Source organism: Castor canadensis, chromosome 11 (genome assembly GCF_047511655.1).
Source record: "Castor canadensis chromosome 11, mCasCan1.hap1v2, whole genome shotgun sequence".
NCBI classification, from domain to species: Eukaryota; Metazoa; Chordata; class Mammalia; order Rodentia; family Castoridae; genus Castor; species Castor canadensis.
In genome coordinates, this window is record NC_133396.1 from 37,263,148 (window position 1) to 37,283,269 (window position 20,122).

The 20,122-nt window shown below is 44.1% G+C and overlaps 1 protein-coding gene and 1 long non-coding RNA gene across 13 annotated transcripts in view; one reads left to right on the forward strand and one right to left on the reverse strand.

Annotated features, from left to right (window-relative positions):
- Hnf1b (HNF1 homeobox B) overlaps positions 1-19,810 on the forward strand; it is a 53,713-nt gene extending 33,903 nt beyond the window's left edge. For 4 of the 12 annotated variants that reach the window (XR_012438659.1, XR_012438661.1, XR_012438656.1 and 1 more), the window contains 5 exons: positions 4,119-4,254; positions 8,260-8,454; positions 10,691-10,809; positions 11,758-11,914; positions 19,178-19,810. Coding sequence is in view for 4 of the 12 variants with exons in the window: in XM_074046272.1 (XP_073902373.1) it covers positions 4,119-4,254; positions 8,260-8,454; positions 10,691-10,809; positions 19,178-19,198 (471 nt within the window). In the remaining 8 variants the exon portion in view is untranslated. Of the gene's footprint in view, positions 1-4,118; positions 4,255-8,259; positions 8,455-8,615; positions 8,778-10,690; positions 10,810-11,757; positions 11,915-12,263; positions 17,646-19,177 lie in introns of those variants that run through there. The other 8 variants (XR_012438662.1, XR_012438660.1, XM_074046272.1 and 5 more) reach the window with 5 other exon arrangements.
- LOC141413780 (uncharacterized) lies at positions 135-6,460 on the reverse strand. Its single transcript, XR_012438664.1, has 3 exons — positions 6,272-6,460; positions 4,930-5,102; positions 135-385 (listed from the first exon to the last, which is right to left on the reverse strand). It is a non-coding gene; the product is annotated as an uncharacterized lncRNA (long non-coding RNA).
- Positions 19,811-20,122: the final 312 nt, after the last annotated feature.

Consider the following 20,122-nt stretch of genomic DNA (forward strand, 5'->3'; position numbering starts at 1 on the left):
TAACCAGAGCCCCACACCCAGATGTAAGTTTAGCCTACTTGGTAAGGAGTGGATCGTTTGAATTTTCAAGCTTCTATTCTCTAGCAACACCAAAGGGCAAGGGGAGAGCAATTTGTGAGACAACAGAAGCACTGTTGAGGGTAGGAGATGGAAAACTTTATTTTTGGGGTCATGCTCTGTTTCAGGGGAGGGAGGAGCCGCAGGTTCCCGTCTTCCGAGGGAAGGTAGAGCTGCACACATTCCCGAAAGGTGTCTGACCCTGAGGCCCTTGGGGGTCAGAGTGGGGGCAGGGTGCCAGGGAGCAGATGCCATTCTAGACCTTGACGTGTGTGCTGTGTAGGCAACACAGGAATAGTGAGTCACAGGTGATCAGGTCCCCAGCTCCCTGGAGGAAAAACAAAGTATAGCTCCTGAGGGAACGATGGCCCAGTCAACTCTAGTTTCAGGGTACCTGAGCTGGTCAATGTGGTGGAGTCCTTGCAAACAAAAATGAAAGGGCACTCGCTGGGATGTATTTTACAGACCCTTGTCCTTCCCCCATCCCGTAAGAAAGTCTTCTTCCAGAAGAACCATTTAGGTCAGCTACACTGTGAGAGGCACAAGCAAGTCTTTATGATTTCTCAAGAGTCACAGCGAGACCCAAACAAGTTAGGGTTAAGCATTACCTAGGCTTCCATGGAAAAAGAGGCCTGTGGAAGAGGTCTTCACTTCCAAGTCTTAAGCTGCAGATCTGGCTCAATGACAAAGCACTTGCCTAGTATGTGTGAGGCCCTGGGGTAGATCCCCAGCACCACAAATATACTTTTCCCAAAAAATCTCAGCTTCCACCTGCTTGAAGGTTTCCGAGTTTCCCTTTGAGCGCTCCAGTTTTTCTTCTAAGAAGCAAGCTGCCTCTCATTCAGGCCCAGGCTGCCTCATCATACAGCCTGCAGATACGCTTTTTTCTTTCTTGTGTTCTGCTAAGCAGTGCTCTAACTGGGCAGTATATTATGGGATTGATGATTGACCAAGACGACACATCTCAACATTAGCAGACATCTGGAAGCTTGTTTGCAGGGACCGCTTTTCACTTGTCTCCAACACCCTGGCTCATATGTTTTGTCACTATCACTGGATGCTCAAATTCAAGAGTCTGTTCTCTGTTAATGTATAACAAGGCCAGCATAGATCTTGGTCCACCGAGGCAAGAGTGGAGTATGGTCAAAAAAGGAATACAGGCAAGGAGACCAGTATGTCCCAGCTTTGGGTCTATCATTTATTTACGTGTTAAATTAAGGTGGAAAAAGTGCTTAACCTCAGTTTCTTCATCTGTAAAATGGGACGGTGGTGGAGATAATATCTACATCTAGGGGTTGGTGTGAAGATTGCTTATAACTCTCTTGTTTTGGGAGTAAGCTGTGTCCTAGGAATGACAGACCGTGTAGTAACTTTCAGCAGAACTTGCCTTTGAAACCTTCCCCCAGGAACTGGTTTTGCAAATAATGTCTACTTCCCTGCCACAATGGTATGCATTGACAAAAAACTAGCCAGATTTAGAGTTGCAATGTATGTATGTTGACTTTAAAAAAAAATACTGGACACTTTCACAGTATTAACAGTATGAGCTAAGGGTAAAAAGCTCACCTTGGAGGAAGATCACCTGTTTTCAACCCCCAGACTACCACTTGGGTATATTTCTTAACTTCTCTAAATTTCCGTTTCCTTGTGCACAAGGATTAGAAAGGAATTAACCCAGTGAAGGGACTGTTATTGGCAGTATTATATAACTCAGACTTCATATTATCATGTAAGGGTCATCACAGTGTCTGTGGCAACTCTGGCTTCCATCAAGTGACAAGTGAAAAATTCTTGCCTTTTAGAGTGGAAAATAACTTGACCATGGTTCCAAACATAGTAGGTGAATGGGATTTAAACTCTAGGAAAATGCCTTTGAATTGAAACCTCTTCACTTACTAGTCAAGTGATAAAGTGATGTCTCAACTCTTCTGAGGATTACTTTCTTAATCGGTAACATAGGGACAATAATTGTGCCATTATGATTGAGAACAATCACTGAAAGCAATTTATAAGCTCTAAAGCTGTGCACACATTTAAATTGTTTTTATTATTGACACCCACATTTTTGTTGCACCATCAAAACCAAATGTTGAAATGGCAGAGAGGTGACCCGTTGAAATGGCAGAGAGGTGACTAGCACTTCATTGACTTTCTCCAAAGGACGGTATTACCCAAGGGATTCAATCGAGGGCAGGTCACTGATTTTTTTTTTTTTTTTTTAATGACTCTGACATTTTGAAAAACAAGTCTAGCAAACAGGCTGGTTCTCTCTTGTTTGATGTGGTCAGAATTCCTTTTTGGTCATGTGACCTCTAACTCATTTCTTGATGCTCATTTTAAAAACACAAACAAACCTGTTTGGGTTTTTTCTTTTTTTTTTTTCAAGTTAACCTTGGAAACTATGGGGTTGACCAGACAGGCAGGGTGGAGTTAAGTGTCATGCCAGGTATCAGTGTGAGACCCCTATATTTAGAAGAGTTCTGGATACTGAAGGTGGAGGAAGGGGAGCTGATTACTGTCCTAACCCTGCAGCACCTCTGAGGCCTCAACAATATCTGGGTTTGTTTCAGGTGAGCAGGGACAGGCCTTTGTTAATCTTAGAAATTTTTAAAACTATAAATTGTAAACTGCTTTATCATGAAAAAAGTATGTGTGTATAAAACTGAAAGTTTCATTATAGTTATAATGAATGGGAAAACATTAGAAACATTTTTATGACATCGAGATCAAAACATGCTCATCTATTACAATTGATTTTTTTCTTTTTCATCTTCATAAGTGGTCTCCTAGTTGCTTTTTTTTTTTTTTACTAATATTTGCTTACATATATTAATTATACAAAGTAAGGGGTTTTGTTGTGCTATTTCCATACATGCATGTAATGTACTTTGGTCATATTCACCCCTGTATCACTCTTTCTTATCTCTCCTCCCTATACCCCCCATCCAGTTGCTATCTTTAATAATATTTGGAAAGTTCTAACCAATAGACAGGTAGACATACTGGTTCTAGCAAGAAAGAGATCCTGTTAGCATTTTATGCTTGTGATGCATTGGAAAAAAAATGAAAAAAAGACTGGGAAAAGATATTAACAGGAATAACTAAATGGAGTCAATTAAGTAGTCATGTGCAAAGTAAATGCACAGGAATCAGTCACTTTTCCTAACTCATCTGTCAATTAAAATATAGTGGGAAACAGAATGGGGGCTTGCTCAGTAGTTTTTTCATTACAATATCAGCTCCTTAACAAAAAAGAAAATAAGGAGGAGGGAGGAATATGGAAGCTAGGAAGGAAAGAAGGAAGGAAGGAAAGGAGGAAGGGAGGGAAGAAGGGAGGGAAAATTGTAATATACAGTGTAGATGTGAAAGAGAGAGAACCTCAGTAGTCTTACCTCTCTCAATTCTTAGCAATAACACGTGGGAGGGAAAAGTTGTCCTATATAACAGACAAGAACTTGGATTCTTAGGGTCAGACAGATCTGGGCTTGAATAACAGGTGTACTGTTGCTAGTTTCAGAATCTTAGGCAGGATACATATTTACCCTGAGCTTCTCATTTGTAAAATGGAATGACAGAAGTATCCACTTTATGGGGTTACATGGAGGATTGTGAATTAACACATGAGCAGGACTCAGCGAGCGCTTCCTTGTGCTCCCGCCTAGTCTAAAATCTACTCTCGCTGGGGAATCCCAGGGCATTTCTTCAGTTATTATTTTTAGCAGTCATGTGTCAAGCACCAGTAATATAGAAGGCAGAAAGCAAAACAGTGGGCACATAAATAGTACGCAAGTGACAATCATATGATACACAGGAACAGAAGAATTTCTGAAGCAAGCAGGCAAGTTTAAGATAATCAGCAAATATTAGCATCATAGGGCAGGGAGTATGTCTGTTTTACCTATTTCTCTCCCAGCATCTAGAACAGTGTCTGTCCTTCAGTGAGTCCTTAATAACTGTCGTTGAGTGAATGAGTGAATCAGTGCTGAGAAAGTCATGCCATTCTGGAAACTGCCCTTTGTGGCTCCAATCCCACTCATGCTGCACTTGTTTTCCCTCTCTAGCAGATATCAGTCTCAGGAGGAGGTTTGCCCCCGGTCAGCACCTTGACGAACATCCACAGCCTCTCCCACCATAATCCTCAGCAATCTCAAAACCTCATCATGACCCCCCTGTCTGGAGTCATGGCCATTGCACAAAGTAAGTTCTGTTCTTGGTCAGAAAACCTGGGATAGGAGAAGCAAAATTGGAAGCAAGTCACTATGATTTCTTAAAAAGTACCATAGGTGATCGCCTTTGTACCTGACAATTTGATTTAACTTATTTTTCTCTCTCCCTAACAATGCTTGGATTGTTTAGCTCAAGACGAGAGAAAATTTTGGACTGAATTTGAATCCTGGTCACTGTTGACTAGCTGTGAAGCCTGGGTCAAATCACTGAACCTTTATGGGGGTCAGTTTCCTCATCTATGAGAATGGGTTGTTGAAACTGTAAGATGACAGTGAATGCGGACATATTTATAAATCTATAAGGCATGAATATGCATAATAGGCAGCTTATACTTTTGTCTTCTATTCATTCCTATCCCTAAGCAGGTGGCAGATTTTCCAGGAGAGTCTTCTTTTTTTTAATTTTTAAACATTTTTATTAGCATATATTAGTTTGGGGGGGTGGTTCATTGTGACATTTTCATATATGGTTAAAGTGTACCTTGGTTAGGTTCATCCCCACCATCATTCTCCCTCATCCCCTCTCCCCCCTACTTAAAATTATTTCAACAGGTTTCATGGTTCCATTTTCATATGACTATATAAAATATATTGACCATATTCACCCTCCTTTGACCTCTATTTACCCTCACCCTCTCACTAGTACCTGTTTTACGTCTAGGAGGTTCTTTGTGTTGGTGAAGATACAGCAAGACATGATAGGCTTCCTTCTAAGCATGGAATTTTATGTTGTAGACCAGACTTCCTTGGCTAGAGGTGAAAATGCAGAGGGAGGGACTCCAGGGGAAACTGCCAAAGTGTCTTGGAGCTTTGAAAACTCTAAAGAGAAACAGGGTGTTTTGCACATGCATAAAAACAGTGAGATGTATCAGCTCCCTCCAGCCCTGGGAAGTTCCTATTCTACAGCCAGCTTTTCCTATCTGTCACAGGCAGGCCAGAGGTCATTTCTGGCCATGGGAAAGCTGAAGCAGATAAAGCAGGCTGTAGCTATAGGTGTCTCTCAATATATTTTCAGCTACATCATGACAGCTCAGGTCGATTCATTGTTTCTCAAGACCATCACTGATCTTTGAGGAGGAGAGCTAATAGGGCCCATTGGTGTTTCAACCTTGTATTGTCCTCTTGGTCTCCCTTGTATCCTCTACTGAGTGGGTTGCCTCTTTGTCCCTGCATTTTGCGCTCCATCCCTCCTCTCTCCCTAAATCAGCTCTAGGTAGGGTAGGAATTCAGATCACTTCTCAGGATAATGACTTATGTGTCTTTGAAGGGTAGAACAAGGCCAGGACTATTAGAAGTGCACAAATTTACTGAATGACTTTGTGTGGCTTTTGCCCTAGCCTTAGCTGTTGAGAAATCAACACACTCTGCATTTATTTTTGTAGAAGGGAAATAGGAATGGAGAATCTTTAGAAGACACACAAAATAAAAAATTGTTTTAAATTTACTGCCTTGTCACTGGGCCCTCTGAAACATGGACTGTGGTAACTAAACTAATGCAAGGGTTTTAACTGAGAATGAGCTAGGACACCTGAAACCAGCTTGCTTGCCTTCTAAAAGATTTAATTAAAAGTCCTATGAGTGAAATACCTACTTCCTTATTCTACAACCAAAATGATACACAAGCCATTCTGCTTTCTTTCTTTCAATGCTAAGCTTTGACTGACATAGATAGTAAAGCATTACTTTAGGTACTGTCTGGATTAAGAATTTCCCTAAATTCATTCCATATTTTCCAATTTTGTTCTTCCTAATCCCCTCCACCCATACCTCCACCTTCTCACAGTGGTCTCCTGCAGCAGGTGGGCAGCACCAGCATGCATGCTGATCTTAAGAATGTGCGTGTGAATATGCATTGGGGTGGACAGAGCATGAAGAAGGGTGGGATCGCCAGGAACCTTTGTACCGCCCCCCAGGGAGTGTCAGGATAAAGAGTGGGTGGCAGACATCCTCATTCAGCCAACACGTGTTGCTGAGTCCATGGGACCTACCTCAGGACTGCAGGGCTCAAGATAAATGACTTATCATTGCCAAGTTCTCATTCTCCTTGTGGCTACTGGACTGCTCCCAGTAGATACTTCTGAAGCAGGATCTGTGCCCAGAAAACAGATGAAGAGGCCAAAAGTCACAACACTTCAGGAGCCTAGGATGACGTCAGAGGCTCTCAACCCTGGAACTGAGGCACATCAGCACCACAGACTATTGAACCTAAGATTCCCAGGCCCCACCTCTGAAGGATCTGACTCATTAAGTCTTGGGTGGGGCCCAGGAATGTATATTTCTTTTTTTCTTCTCCTTTCTTTTTTAAGACAGGGTCTCACTAGGTAGCCCAGGCTGGCCTCAAACTCTTGATCCTCCTGCCTCAGCCTCCCACATGTATATTTCTTCTAATGCTGTCCATATTGAACTACTTCCACTGCTCCCTGTAGAATGTATATTTCTTAGCAATTTCCTAGTTTGGGCTTTGAAGGCAGGTGTTTCAGAACTATGCCCTCAAGTGTCACGTGTTCTAGGCAGGTTAATTTGCTTTTCCGGGCAGAAGTTTCCCAAACAGAGCAGTGGCTCTGGCTCCTGGAAAAACAGCCGATTCATGGGGCTTCCTAGGAGATGGAGACAATGAGTGGGAGGTGGAGGTGGGAAAGGGAATCTGGATATCAGGGTATCAGGTGAGATGTGGGCTTGGGGAGAAGCTGAGGTGCCCCCCTCTTCGCACCCCCAACCCCCAGAACTAGAGATAATGCTGTTCTGAAGGTGATCAGAGGATCCCATCCCCCACCCCCACCCAGGAAGAAGGTTATCCCTTTTCTTTTCTGCTCAGGGGTCTCTTAGGATTCAGATAACCGTATCAGCTATAGCTCTGACCAGACAATTGTTGAGGGCTCTATGCTATCTCTATTGAAGACTTCCCACAATTTCTTTACAAAACCCTGTCCCTTTCAGGAAAGGCTCTCTAGGTATCCCCTCTGCATCCACCTAAAACAGACATTTTTCTGGATTTCCTTCTTCATCCCATTCCTCCCCTTATTTCCCAAAAAGCAAGGACAAAGGAACATTGGCTGTTCCAGGAAAGAGGTTGAATGTTGTCTCTCCTCATCCTCTTGTCCCCACTGTAACTCTACCTTATCTGTCTTCCCCCTGAGTCCCACCCAGGGACCCAATCCTTGCAGTGGTGGCCAGGATTCTAAAGAGGCCTCAGGATATGGACACAGTACCAAACCACAGAGGCACTCCTACCCCCAGAACAAAAAGGTGGCCAGACCCACTGTTACTGCCAAGGACTGACCTTTATTACTGCTTCCTCCTTCCCAAATTTGGTACTTTAAATACCAACCCCTGTACAGCCAGATAATGTATGTTATTATATGCTTCATAGACCAGCTGAGTGTCTATAGTTCTTTCCCCCTCACTGTGATCATCAAGAGAGTCAGCTCTGACCTCTCTGAGGGTTTCTGTGCTGTCTACTAACCAAGGGTCTTCATACTCCCCAGGACAATACAGGGTGTTTTATTTTGAATCAAAGAGTGGGTCCCTGCACACTGCCGCCCTCTACTGGAAAAACAGATCTGGACACTAATCCCTGCCCAAGAAAAGACCCCATTCATTAACTCTTAGGGCACCTGGACAAGCCTCTCTCACAGTCCAGCATGGATGGAATGGGCAAGTAGAGTCAGCTTTCTCCAGACCCTGGTAACCTCAAGGGAGCTGAGTTTGGGAGGTCATAGGATGACTTTAAAGAGACTCTCAGACTCTAGTCAGATTGGTTTAAAGCCTTTCTCCATCCCACAATTCACTGTGGAATTGGAGGAAAAAAGTTAATCTCTCCAAGTCTCTGTTTCCTTATGTATAAAGTCATTTCCTATGTGATCTCTTCCATAACAGGCTCAGCCCAGGGTGGAGCATTTCGATGTGGGCACCACTGATGACTACTGTTGTTCATTCACCTCTGCTCATCCCTAATATTTCCCTCTTGTTCCCACAGGCCTCAACACCTCCCAAGCACAAAGCGTCCCAGTCATCAACAGTGTAGCAGGCAGCCTGGCGGCCCTGCAGCCAGTCCAGTTCTCCCAGCAGCTGCACAGCCCTCACCAGCAACCCCTCATGCAGCAGAGCCCAGGCAGCCATATGGCCCAGCAGCCCTTCATGGCTGCAGTAACTCAGCTACAGAACTCCCACAGTAAGGACATGAGCGTGATGGGGCGGGGAGCACCCCAACTGCTTCCCTGTCTGGGCTGGGCCTTTCTTGGAAGGTTATTGGTTTGGTCACTTTTCCTTACCTATCATCAACTGAGACAATTTTTCAAGCACAACTCTTATGTGTTGCTCTTCCTTTTTTAGTCCTCTTCCCTACCCTCAAGATTCCCAAGGGAAGGTTTTCAGAGGACGACTTAGCTCTACGTATAAAGGGGAGTTGGCGATAGCATATGGAACGTACCCCACAATTTCCCATTCTGGCATCTATGGAGAAGAGCTCACCAATCAACCCCAGCACCTTTCCCAGTGAGCCTCAACTTAGTCTTTTCCATCCAAACTTCTAAGCTACCATTACCAAATGATTAGAGTTGGCATATGATTTTTATCCTGTTTAACTTCCTGAAATAGAACACTTTTCCTCATCTTCATGCCCCCAACTTAAACCATCCAGACACCTCTAATAATTCTTTAAAAAGACATGAACATAAGTAGATACCACCTGCACACCATCAAAGGCAGGAAAATTTGAGTTTCTGCCCCTGCCCAGAGGGTCCCCTCAATCCAGTTTCTATACCTCCCCTAAGTCTACTTATATCTACCTTTTTTCCTGAGCCCCAGGCCTCGCTTTTCTGGCAAGGTCTGTCTATAGCCTTTAGCCTATAAGTTTGGGGGAAGAATCATCAAAAGGATGGATAGATTCCAGCTTTGGGAACATGAGGGAAGTGGCTATCATAGAGTAGTCTTAAATCAAGCAGACCTGGATTTAAATCTGGGCTTTGACACTTACCAGCTATGTGACCACTGGCAGGTTACTTATCTACTGAGTCTCTTGTTTCTTCATGCATAAATAGGGTCATTATGAAAATGAAATACAAGTAGGGGTGAAATATGTTTGGTAAGCATGAAGAGTTATAGAAATGAAAGTTATTGTTTATCAAGAGACTTTTAGGAGGCAAGGATGGCAAGGGGGATTTGAGCTTGAACCCTGATTATCTTGGACAAAGAACAACGAAGTTCAGTCTTCTGTCCTTAGGGCTTAATCCCCATTCAGGCTGCAGAGCTGGTTTCTGAGCATGGTCTTACATTCCAATCACATATTCATGGCTTCTAAAACTCTGTCACAGCCTCTAACAGAGTCTGGAACTACATGTGCCTCAATCCCCTTCCTCCTGGAGCCTGGCAATATGCTTCTCACTGTTCCCTATCCCCTCATATTGGCAGGCCTAGGTGGCATAGTCAGAAAGTGGTCACTGTGACTTTATCCATTGCTGAGGCCCAAGCAGGCCTGGCTAGCCAAGAAGAAAGAACCCATGGGGCCCTGAATCAAGAGATAACTTGCCTCCCTGAATAAGAAGGACAAGTTGAGGCAATAGCCAACAACCTTTATCCCAAGTCCCTACTGGAGGACTCGCTGGTAGGATCCATGTTCTGAGAACTGGCTGGTCCCATCCTTCATGGCCAACCACCCACACAGTTACTGGAATTTACGTGATTCTTGTAGATAACTAACAATGAGTCAAAAGGTTCCAGAAGTGGTGGACCATTACTAGAAAAACTCAAAATTAATTCACATGTTCCCAGAGGTTTTATGTGAATCTAGTCTCCTTTTGTTAATCCTTCATATTTCTGTGATGTAATAGGGCTCTGATGTCATTTTAGTGCAAACCAGAATAGCCCAGAATTGTACAATTCACTGCACATGTGTCTAATTACAGTTGTTAATCAATCTACAACTCTGGCAGGAGACTGGAGTTTGAGTCATATCAGAAATAGCATGAGCTTGGCTAGACACTTTGTGTTGGCCAGCTACTTAGAAGATTTTTTGACTTAAAATTGCAGATGTGCCACATATACCTAAGGGTCACTTGTGGATGTCCAGGAACCTAATATTTTCTTGAAAGACAGGGAAATGGAAGTATTCCCAAGTTTCACTATATACTAGGCAGTGTACAAGGCCGTATACTTAATGCAAAGTCATTTAAACATATTTCCTAATCCTACAACAGGTATCATCCCCCTTTTACAGATGAAGAAACTGAGGTCAAGTAACTTGATTAAGGAGCCAGGACTTCACCACATTGTATTGCCTTCCCAGACATAACCAGCACCCTCTTTTATCTGCTCAGGGAAATGGGAGCCATGGCCTGGGACGGGAGGACTGGAGCTGTGTGTGTGCTGGGATATGCATCTTGAGTTTGTCTTTTCCTCTGCCTCTCCAGTGTACGCACACAAGCAGGAACCCCCTCAGTATTCCCACACCTCCCGGTTTCCATCTGCAATGGTGGTCACAGATACCAGCAGCATCAGTACACTCACCAACATGTCTTCCAGTAAACAGGTAATGGCAGCAGTACTGGATGGGTGGAGGGGGGCATGACTAAGACTGTTGATTTGCTGAAGGTATGGTGAGTGTGGACTCAGTCATAGTTTTGTCCTTCTGAGGCTCCGTTAGTTACTTGCCAAAAGAATCCCTGAGGTCACAGGGCAAAGGGGCTTATTGCCTCCAACTTCCCCAACAAAAGCACTGAACAAGGACCAAAGTTTGATAGGTTTCTGGAGTCTGGTTTATACAGAGCAATTAGTTATTGAGATTGAGCATTTCCCAATGGGATGATTGGTGATCCATGGAAAGGGTATTTCCAGGACAGGCTCAGGAGGTCAGACTCTGTTGAGTTGCATGCTGTGCAAAGGTGGTTAGTGTAGAAAGAGAATGGTGAGTCAAGGGTCCTGGGGTTTATTCTCCCAGTCTACTAGACCCAGATGCTATAAACTCCAGGGAATGACCCAATTCTGCCAACCCATGGGGACTCCCCAGTAGATAGCATGGCCTTTTCAGGGGTCTGCGTCCACTTGGTATTTTATCAAGAAACTTAGAATCAACTTCCTTGTGCACTAAAAGCAGGGAAATCCAGAGGCTTAATCACCAGCTCAGATGATGAGTAATGACCACCTCGTCATAGAGGTGATGGACTAGTAGAGGCAAACAACCAACAGGCTCATCGCTCCAGCTCAAACAGCTGGACTGCAATGGGGATTTTGAAAAAAAACAGGACAAAAATGTCTGAACACAAATGTCAATTCCAGAGTAACACAATAATACCTTTTAGTAGCTGGGGTCTGTACCGTGTGGGAACCGTTTGGCCTTTTATCGATTACTAGATAAGGGATGACAACCTTGAACCTCATGTCAGAGGCACTCAGCAGGATTTGGTCTTGTCGATGGCTGAGCAGATTCTTTCATAGGCTTGGGAATCTCACTTCTTCCTTTTTCTCCATCTTCTTTCAGCCCTACAGTGTAGTGAAGCAGGAGGGTTCTATTTCTGGTCCTGCCATTTTCTAGGTGACTTCAACCTCCCTGCCCCAACCAGGCCTTCATTTCTTCATCTTTAAAATGATAGGATCCACTCCAAGGATCCAGCAAGATCACATAGATTAAGTGCCAGGTATGTCTTAGGCTCTAACACATTCACACAGCATGGGCATCTGGACTCTGAGTTAGGGTGGAGGGAGAGTTATATGGGTCCTGCTTTGGCACTCTTCTCTTACACAATTGAAGATAAAAGGACAGCCCACTTCACTCTGCCCTCCACTCCCAACTCTTGTGTGATTTCCCACTCTTCGTAGCGAGTAGGGAAAATATTTATCTGTGCTCACAAATCTCAATCAGGGGGGCAGCCAGGCGCAACAGCCCTCCTTGGGAATACCTTCCTCTTTGAAAGGTTTATCAATCCATCTGCCGCTTGGGCAGCCCTGCTAGACAGGATTGTGATTAATTATTCCTGTCTTTCCAAGTTGACTTTGATGCCTGCTTGTTGAAACGAGTCTTCTGAATTCAGGAAATAGTCTCTTAATCAAAATACTTCAAGATGCTCCTTGAAACATTGCCACCAGCCCCCAACCGGCTTCTCCCCTCACTGGACAGAGGGACCAGCCGACCTTGAAACTACATGAGCACCTGCACCTTCCCTTTCTCCCAGTAGATATATACTGTGAAGTTGTCTCTGTATCCCCAGACATTTCAGGAGTCTGACAAGAGACTCATTTCTGCATTGATCAAGATGATGGTTATACTTAGTAAGAATAAAAAATTACTCAAGAAACACTTTATAGTTGAGACTTCTTGTGAACAGTATCTCCTCATTTTCTTTTTATTGTAATCTTCTAAGTACAAAGAAATAAGCCAAAGCTCAGAGACAGAGCATGACCTGCCCAAGGTCACACAGATAATAAATTCTAGTTTTTGACCTCCAAACTTTGGTCTTTGACTCCAAATCTTGAATTTTTTCCACTTAAACAATACTTTGTCTTTCAAGATATATCTTTAAAATCCCTATGGTTTGGACTGGGGACATGGCTAAAGTGGTAGAACACCTGCCTAGCATGTTCAAGCCTCTGAGTTCAAACCCCATTATTACAAAAACAAAATAAGATTAAAATTAAAATCCCCATGGTAATTGCTGCTGTTCTCACTGCCTCTGGAAGTCAGGAGAAGGAGTAAAAATTAAGCCATGTGCTAAGTTCCAATCAGAAAACTTTCTTCCTGCAAATCAAAGGAGGAGGAACGCAAAAGGAAGGATGAGGAAAAAGATTAAAGTTGCTACCTCCTGACAGCAGCAGATATCCTAGGTGAAGACAGTTTGTACAAACTCTGTTTCTAAGGCAAAAAGGCAAAATGAGTTTCCCAAAGAGACCTAGTGGCAATTCTACTTTTGCTTTGTTTTAAAATGTTATTTTTCCAAGAGGGATTTCAAAATCATTGCTAGGTATGATAGGCATATGTGGGTGAAGGAAGAGAGAGATTCCTTGGTCAAATATGTTCAGGGAACTGCTGGGTGGGGCTTCTCAGAACACCTCATGTGCTGATGTGTGCATCAAACCAAATAATTAGTGTGCACAGTACCTGGGTCACAGGGACTTTATTTTGTACTATTTTAGAGGCATTGTACAGTGATAGGAAAAGTTGAGAGACTAGAGTTAATATCAGCTCCATCCCCCTCTGCTATGTGACTTTGGGCCACCACTGTCTCCCCTTCCACCTGCTCTTTCAGTATATAACCCAGTGTTTGGTTTATATGCAATCAAAGGAGGTTCTGACAGTAATATTTCTCAAGATTAGGACCATCTCTCAAGCATATCCCTCCTCTTAAGCCTGGGCTCCACATCCCTGTTTCCCATTCTCCTACTGACACAAGACACCCTCTTTCCCATCTCCCAGGAATACAGCAAGTACTTCAAGGGCTACTCAGAGCACCCAAGTCCTTTGTGTTTAGCCAAATGATTGGCTATGATAGATGTTCAGTACAGAAGGATGGATGGATGGATGGATGGATGGAGAGATGGAGGAATGGATTCTAACTGGTATTTTTAAAGTATCTCCAATTTTCCAAGCAGCACTCCAGATACATTCTACCTTGCTTTGTCTGACTAACCCTCCCACTCATTCTGCAAGGTAGATATTTTTATGCCTGATTTACAGAGCAGAAAACTGAGGTTCCAAGATTGGGAGGGATCTAGACAGATCACATGGATGATAAATTCCAGAGTTGGACTTCCAGACTTTAGTCTCCTCACTCCAAGTCCTTTAAACAACACTTACCTTCCAGTACTGGGGTTTGAACTCAGGACCTTGTGTTTGGTAGGCACATGTTCTACCACTTGAGCCACACATCCAGCTCCCAATATCCACTTTTAAACACCCATAGTAGTGACTCAAAGTTATGTAGTATAAGGCTAAAGCCATAATGTGAACTTGTATCTGATCCCGTACTTCCTTTGTTAAGACAGACATGCCCTAAGGGGGACTGGGGGGAACTGCATTTCAGGAACCCCAGGCTGCCAAGAATCCTTCTGCAGCTACTACCCTCTGTCCTTTCCAGACCATGTCCCTCTACCTCCTCAACTCTTGGGTGCTTGCAAGTTACCTTCTGGGTGGGTTTGTGCCTGAGCTCCTGCATAGCAATGCCCCACCAGTCTCAAAACAAGACCGCAGCAAGTACTGACCTCTGTCAGAACAAGTGTGGGCAGGTTGTGAGCCAATTCCTGTTTCCACAACTTTTTCTACCCACTGCTTTACTTCCTAGTTTATAGGGAGGTCAAGAAAGGAACCTAGAGCAGTCACCAGTCAGAGGTGCTGATATGAAGGAGATGGGAAGCCTCATTGTAAATGCTCTGCAGCTGTACTTGCCCTCCCAACCTTCTTCACTGATGGGGTGGCAAGATGGTTTGATGGTTAAGAGATCCAACCTGGGAATTAGGCAGATCCAGCCTCAAGGTTCTACTGCTTTTTACCTGTGTGACCTGAGGGAAAATGTGTTAGCCTCTCTGGGCTGTATCCTCTCCTATAAAAATGATACTGGTACTCTTTTCATGGGATCATTGTAAGAACTATCTGCAAGAAGACTTGAACCTGGAGCTCTGTGCTTGACTTCCTCTTCTAGCAACCCTTCATGTCTCTAGAGCTTGGGAAGGAGGTTGTAAATGACAAAAGACATTTACTTCCCTGTTGCCCCACTCAGGAGTTAGGAGGTGATCTTATAGGGTGGTTAGAAGCATAAGCTTTGCTCGTGTGAGACCCTGGGCAAGTTACTTATTATCTCCCTAGGCAACATGCCCTCATCTGTAAAATCAGAATTAGAATTATTACTTTCAACTAATCTCACAGTTGAATCTCACCCTCAGTTCTCTTTTGAGATCAGGCAGACTGGTTTCTATCCTTTTGCTCCACGGTGGCAGCTCACTGACAACTCCATGTTGCTAAGTCTAGCAGTTACTTTATATCTTTGCCACAGCCAATCATTCCTTCCTTTTTCCCCATTATTCTGGCTTGTCTCCTCTGGCACTGGCTACTCCTCATCTCCTTGACTGACAACTCATCTTCCCAACATTCAAACATCAGAGGGCCCAGAGCTCATTCTTTGGCCTCTTCTCATCTACCACTCCTGAGTGTTCTTGAATCCCACGACTTTGAGTCAAGTGCACACACTGACAGCTCCTATAATTCTGTCTCCAGGGCAGTCCTGCCCTCGGATGGCCCATGGGTTAATGCAGTGCATCTTTGGGAGGAACATGTCTAATCCACCCATTATGCCTCTCAAAGTGAACATGCCTAAAGTTGGAGCTCTTCGTTTTGCCCCAATTTCTCTAACCAAATGATTTCCTCCTTGGGATTTTCCATTTCCAGAAGTGGTATTCTTTATTCATACAAAATACCTAGCAGTACTCTTGATTCTTCTCTCCACACCCCATATCCAGTCCATCAATCAGTTCTGCTAGGCTAGGAGTCCTTCAAAATGCATTCTAAATATGACAACTTCTCATCACTCATATTGATACCATCCTAGTCCTAGCTCAGGCCCTCCTTGTCACTAGCTGGTCTCCTCATTGGTCCCTGACTTCCACTTCTACCCTTGCACCACTATGTTCTGTTGGCCACTCAGGAATCAAGGTGGTCTCTTAAAAAGAGAAAGCAGCCATGCCCCTCCTCTGTCAAAGTTCCCCATTGCAACCAGACTAAAACAGAGACATATAAGGCCCTGCAAGATCAGACCACCACTGGTGTCCTCATTGTCCCCTCCCTTCACTCCTGGATTTCTCATTCGGCTTCAGCTGTACCAGGGCTGAAGTGATCCTACTTCACGACTTTGCCTTTGTCCTTTTGTGCCCAAAATACCCTTTCAAGTGAGTCTTTACATGTTCCCTCCTCCAGTTCATTCAGCTCAAATGTCACACCTCCCTAAATTATTCCCTTTTCCCTCAAGTCAGCCTAACTTCCTACCATACTTATTTTTCTATGAAATACTCATCTTCTCCTAAAGGGTGATTATAGAGGTCTATGTGTGTATTTGTTTATGTGTTTCTTGTTCAAAACTCACTAGAACATAAATTCTGTGAGTTTTTAGGCAGTTTTTGTTCACAGCTGTATCACCCGGGGCTTAAAAGAATGCAAGCACCCAAAAATGTATTAAATGAATGAAATAACCACCTACCTCCAAGGGTTAGTGGACAAAGTCAATGCAATGACATATGCATCATCATGCATGGTGTCTGCACATAGTAGGACGTCAATACATGTTTGCTGTTATCATTATGTAACAAGTCCTCTCAGGATGAGGGCCATAGCCACCACATCTTTCTGACAGAGGGTCACTCAGTGATCCTCTGGGCTAGGCCCCTGTGGGGCTGAGTGTGCTGGGCCTCCAGTAAGGGACCACAGTGCACCCCTTATCAGATGTTTGTGTTTAGACTCTGAAGGGGGCAAATAACTCTAGTTCCTTTGACAACATTTAGGGCTCTGCCACCATTTTATTATGTGAGCAAACATTTGATAACTGGGAAGCCCATCCCTAATGACAGGTCATAGAATCTCGCTGGCGTCTCCTTATCTGCCCTTCTTGTTTGCTCTTCTATTGAAACCTGCAAGGTCACAAGCCATTTTCTCTCTCCTCCACCTGAAATCTGAAAATTGGGAAAAGGCTGATAGTACGAAGTAAAGAGATTCAAGAGTGGGGGTGGGTGGAAGGAAGAAGAAGAGACAAAGGGTATCGGAGGACCCTGGTCAAGGCCTCAAGAATGTAGGAGGGTCAGAAACCTGTTCATGAATGCACAGCTCAGGGCCACATTTAAGAGCCCTCAAGGCCAGGCATGATGGCTCATACTTGTAATTCCAGCTACTGGGGAGACAGAGATCAGTAGGATCAAGGTTCGAGGCCATCCTAGCTCAGGCCCACTCTTAAGAGCCCTCAAAGCCAGCCATGATTGCTCACGCTTGTAATTCCAGCTATTGAGAAGACAGAGATCAAGAGGATCAAGGTTCGAGGCCAACCTAGTTCAGGTCCACACTTAAAGCCCTCAAGGCCAGGCACAATGGCTCATGCTTATAATTCCAGCTACTGGGGAGATCAGAAGAATCAAGGTTCAAGGCCAGGCTGGACAAAAAGTTAACAAGACCCCATCTTAACTTATAAAGCCTGTGATCCCAGCTATGTGGGAGGTATAAATAGGAGGATCATAGTCCAGGCCAGCCTGGGGGAAAAAATGTGAGATCCTATTCAAAAATAACTAAAGCAAAAAGAGCTGAGAATGTGGCTCAAGTGGTATAGAGACCCTGCCTAGCAAGTGTGAGTCTTTGAGTTCAAAAACCTTAGTACTGCAAAAAGAAGGAAGGAGGGAGGAAGGGAGGGAGGGAGGAAGGGAGGGAGGGAGGGAGAGAGAGAGAGAGAGAGAGAGGAGAGAAAGAAAGAAAAAAGGAAGGAAGGAAGAAAAAGAAAGAAAAAAGGAAGGAAGGAAAAAAGAAAGAAAGAAAGAAAAGAGTACACAATGAATGAAGGAACCCTGTGCAGGAGAGTATTAATAACCATTTGGAGGGCTTCACACATATCTACGTATGCAAATCCACGACAAACCTCCATTTTACAGGGAAAGAAACTAGACACAGAAGGAGTAATTTGATCAAGAGCAAAAGACTAAGTAAAAAGCTCTTAGCCCTAGAGAGTAATAGAAAGAGCACACGCTGAGAGCTCAATCAGATCCTGTTTGAATCTCTGGCTTCACACTCTCCCAGTTCTGAAACCTTGGATGATCCCCAATTCGCTTTGAGCCCTGTTTTCCTTATCAGTAAAATAGACATAATGGTAACCTCATATGGGATCATAGTTGGGAGCTTTGGCTAATGAGATAATAATGGAATAATAGGCCTGTGGTGGTAGCACTAGGTATATGTGTGTGTGTATGTGTGTTGGACAGGGGAGTCTTGAGAGAATAAGCCACGAAGCCAAAAGGCAAAACCGTTAGATGTCAACAAAAGTGAGGGGAAGAAGAAACAGGGAAACACAAAGTGACTGTCTGAGAGTCATGATTTGTAGAACAGTTAAAATGAATGAGGCCCAGGGCTCTAGAAAGGTAGGCTGCCCCACATAGGTGGTGTGGCTCTGCTCAGAGAGTTGTTCTACCCATTCTAAGGTCTCCTTCACCAGCCCACCCAGAAGTATGGTTTCAAAGGCCTTCAGCCCTTAGAATCTTTTCCTGATCCTTTGAGTTTCTTGTCCTAGGAGTGATGTACCTTTGGAAAGCATTTTGCAATTTCCAAAGCTCCTTCCCTGCTGGAAAGTTTGAGCAAGAGAACATTTTCTCATGTTTTATGGTCTTGCTGCTCCAAGTAGATCAGCAGCATCTACACGGCCTGGGAAGTTCTTAGAAATGCAGACTCCTAGACCTACTCAAAGCCTGAGAATAAGAATTGAACCTGAATCTACATTTTAACAGGATCTCTGAACTGGTAGATCCATTCAAGTTTGGGAAGTAGCTTAGACAGGTGTCCCAGTTCTTATAGGTCTTAGGAAGAGACCCTCACTTTTCACAAAAGGCAGGAATTCCCCATCTACCTGTCTTTGCAGTCATGCTGAACACTTTATAAAAACTACTCTCCCAAAAAAAGGAGCCCAACTTCAGGGTGGGTTAGGACTATTTCCAGGTCCCTAGGAGTACACTTCTTTCTTCTGAAGTAGCCATGAAAGCCAGCTCTGAGGTTTCCTAATGGAAAAATGCTTCAACACCAGCAATGTAGGGCTGAGCAACCACTCAGTCCCCAAACTCCATCCCCAGTTCTCTGCTAGCTGAGTTGAGTATCGGCTCCCTTGGAGAAGCCAAACTAATGGCTCCTGTCCCTGCCCAGTGCACACAGCTGAGCTCTCTCTCCTCTCTCTCTTCAGTGTCCACTGCAAGCCTGGTGATGTCCGCAAATCACTTACTTTGTGCACAGCAACAAGGACCCTATTTTCCACACCATCACCCTCTGGGCAGTTGTCATGGAAAAGCCCAGTGACCTGACAAGCACCTGTGAGAGGTCCCTGCTTACCTGACATCCTGCTGGCATCTCGGACAATCAGCTCTCAGGAGGCACAGCCTGAAGCCCAGCTTCCGTTCTCTGCAGTATTGTCACAGTGCCTCTCCCAAGATGTCAGGTGCTTCTATCTGTCCTAGAGGTGGGCGACATGAAACCTGCACAAGAGGAAACAAGAATGCAGTGGAGTCTACTTGTGATAATTCATCGAACAAACTAATGCAAAAACTTGAATCTGTTACTGAAATGAGGGGAAAAGGATGTGTGCTATTGAACTGAGCCAAACACACTGTAAATACCAACAAACTCCCTCTCCCACCCCTATCCCAAATGATCTCGAGATTTCTTTTAAAGAAGTAAATTTGTCCAATGGGTGTAAACTATAAACTACTGTAATTAAGTGCAATTTCCCCTTCTACATCATCTCCCCCTGTCCTGTATATAATACTAAAGTGTCTATTAGTTTTCTTTGTAAAGGTCAGAATTGAAATTTCAAAAGTGACTTGCTCGCTCTCTATTTCCCATGGAGAAAACAACCAAAGTGGGAAGAGAAGCCCTTCGCCCCCCTCCTTTAGGCCTGGATACACAGGGATGGCACACTTTGGACGGACTGCTAGCTATCTCCAGTCTCCTGATGTTAAGACATACCTTTGGATGCCTGCAAGGGCAAGAACATAGTGTCAGAGTGATATCCTGGCTTCCTATGGGTCCTAGGCTCAGCCAGTACACCTCCCAAGGAACTCTAGGGCAGGGACACTGACTGGCTGACAGCCATCTCAGGAAGACTCCCATTAAAGCAGCTTATTTTGTCACT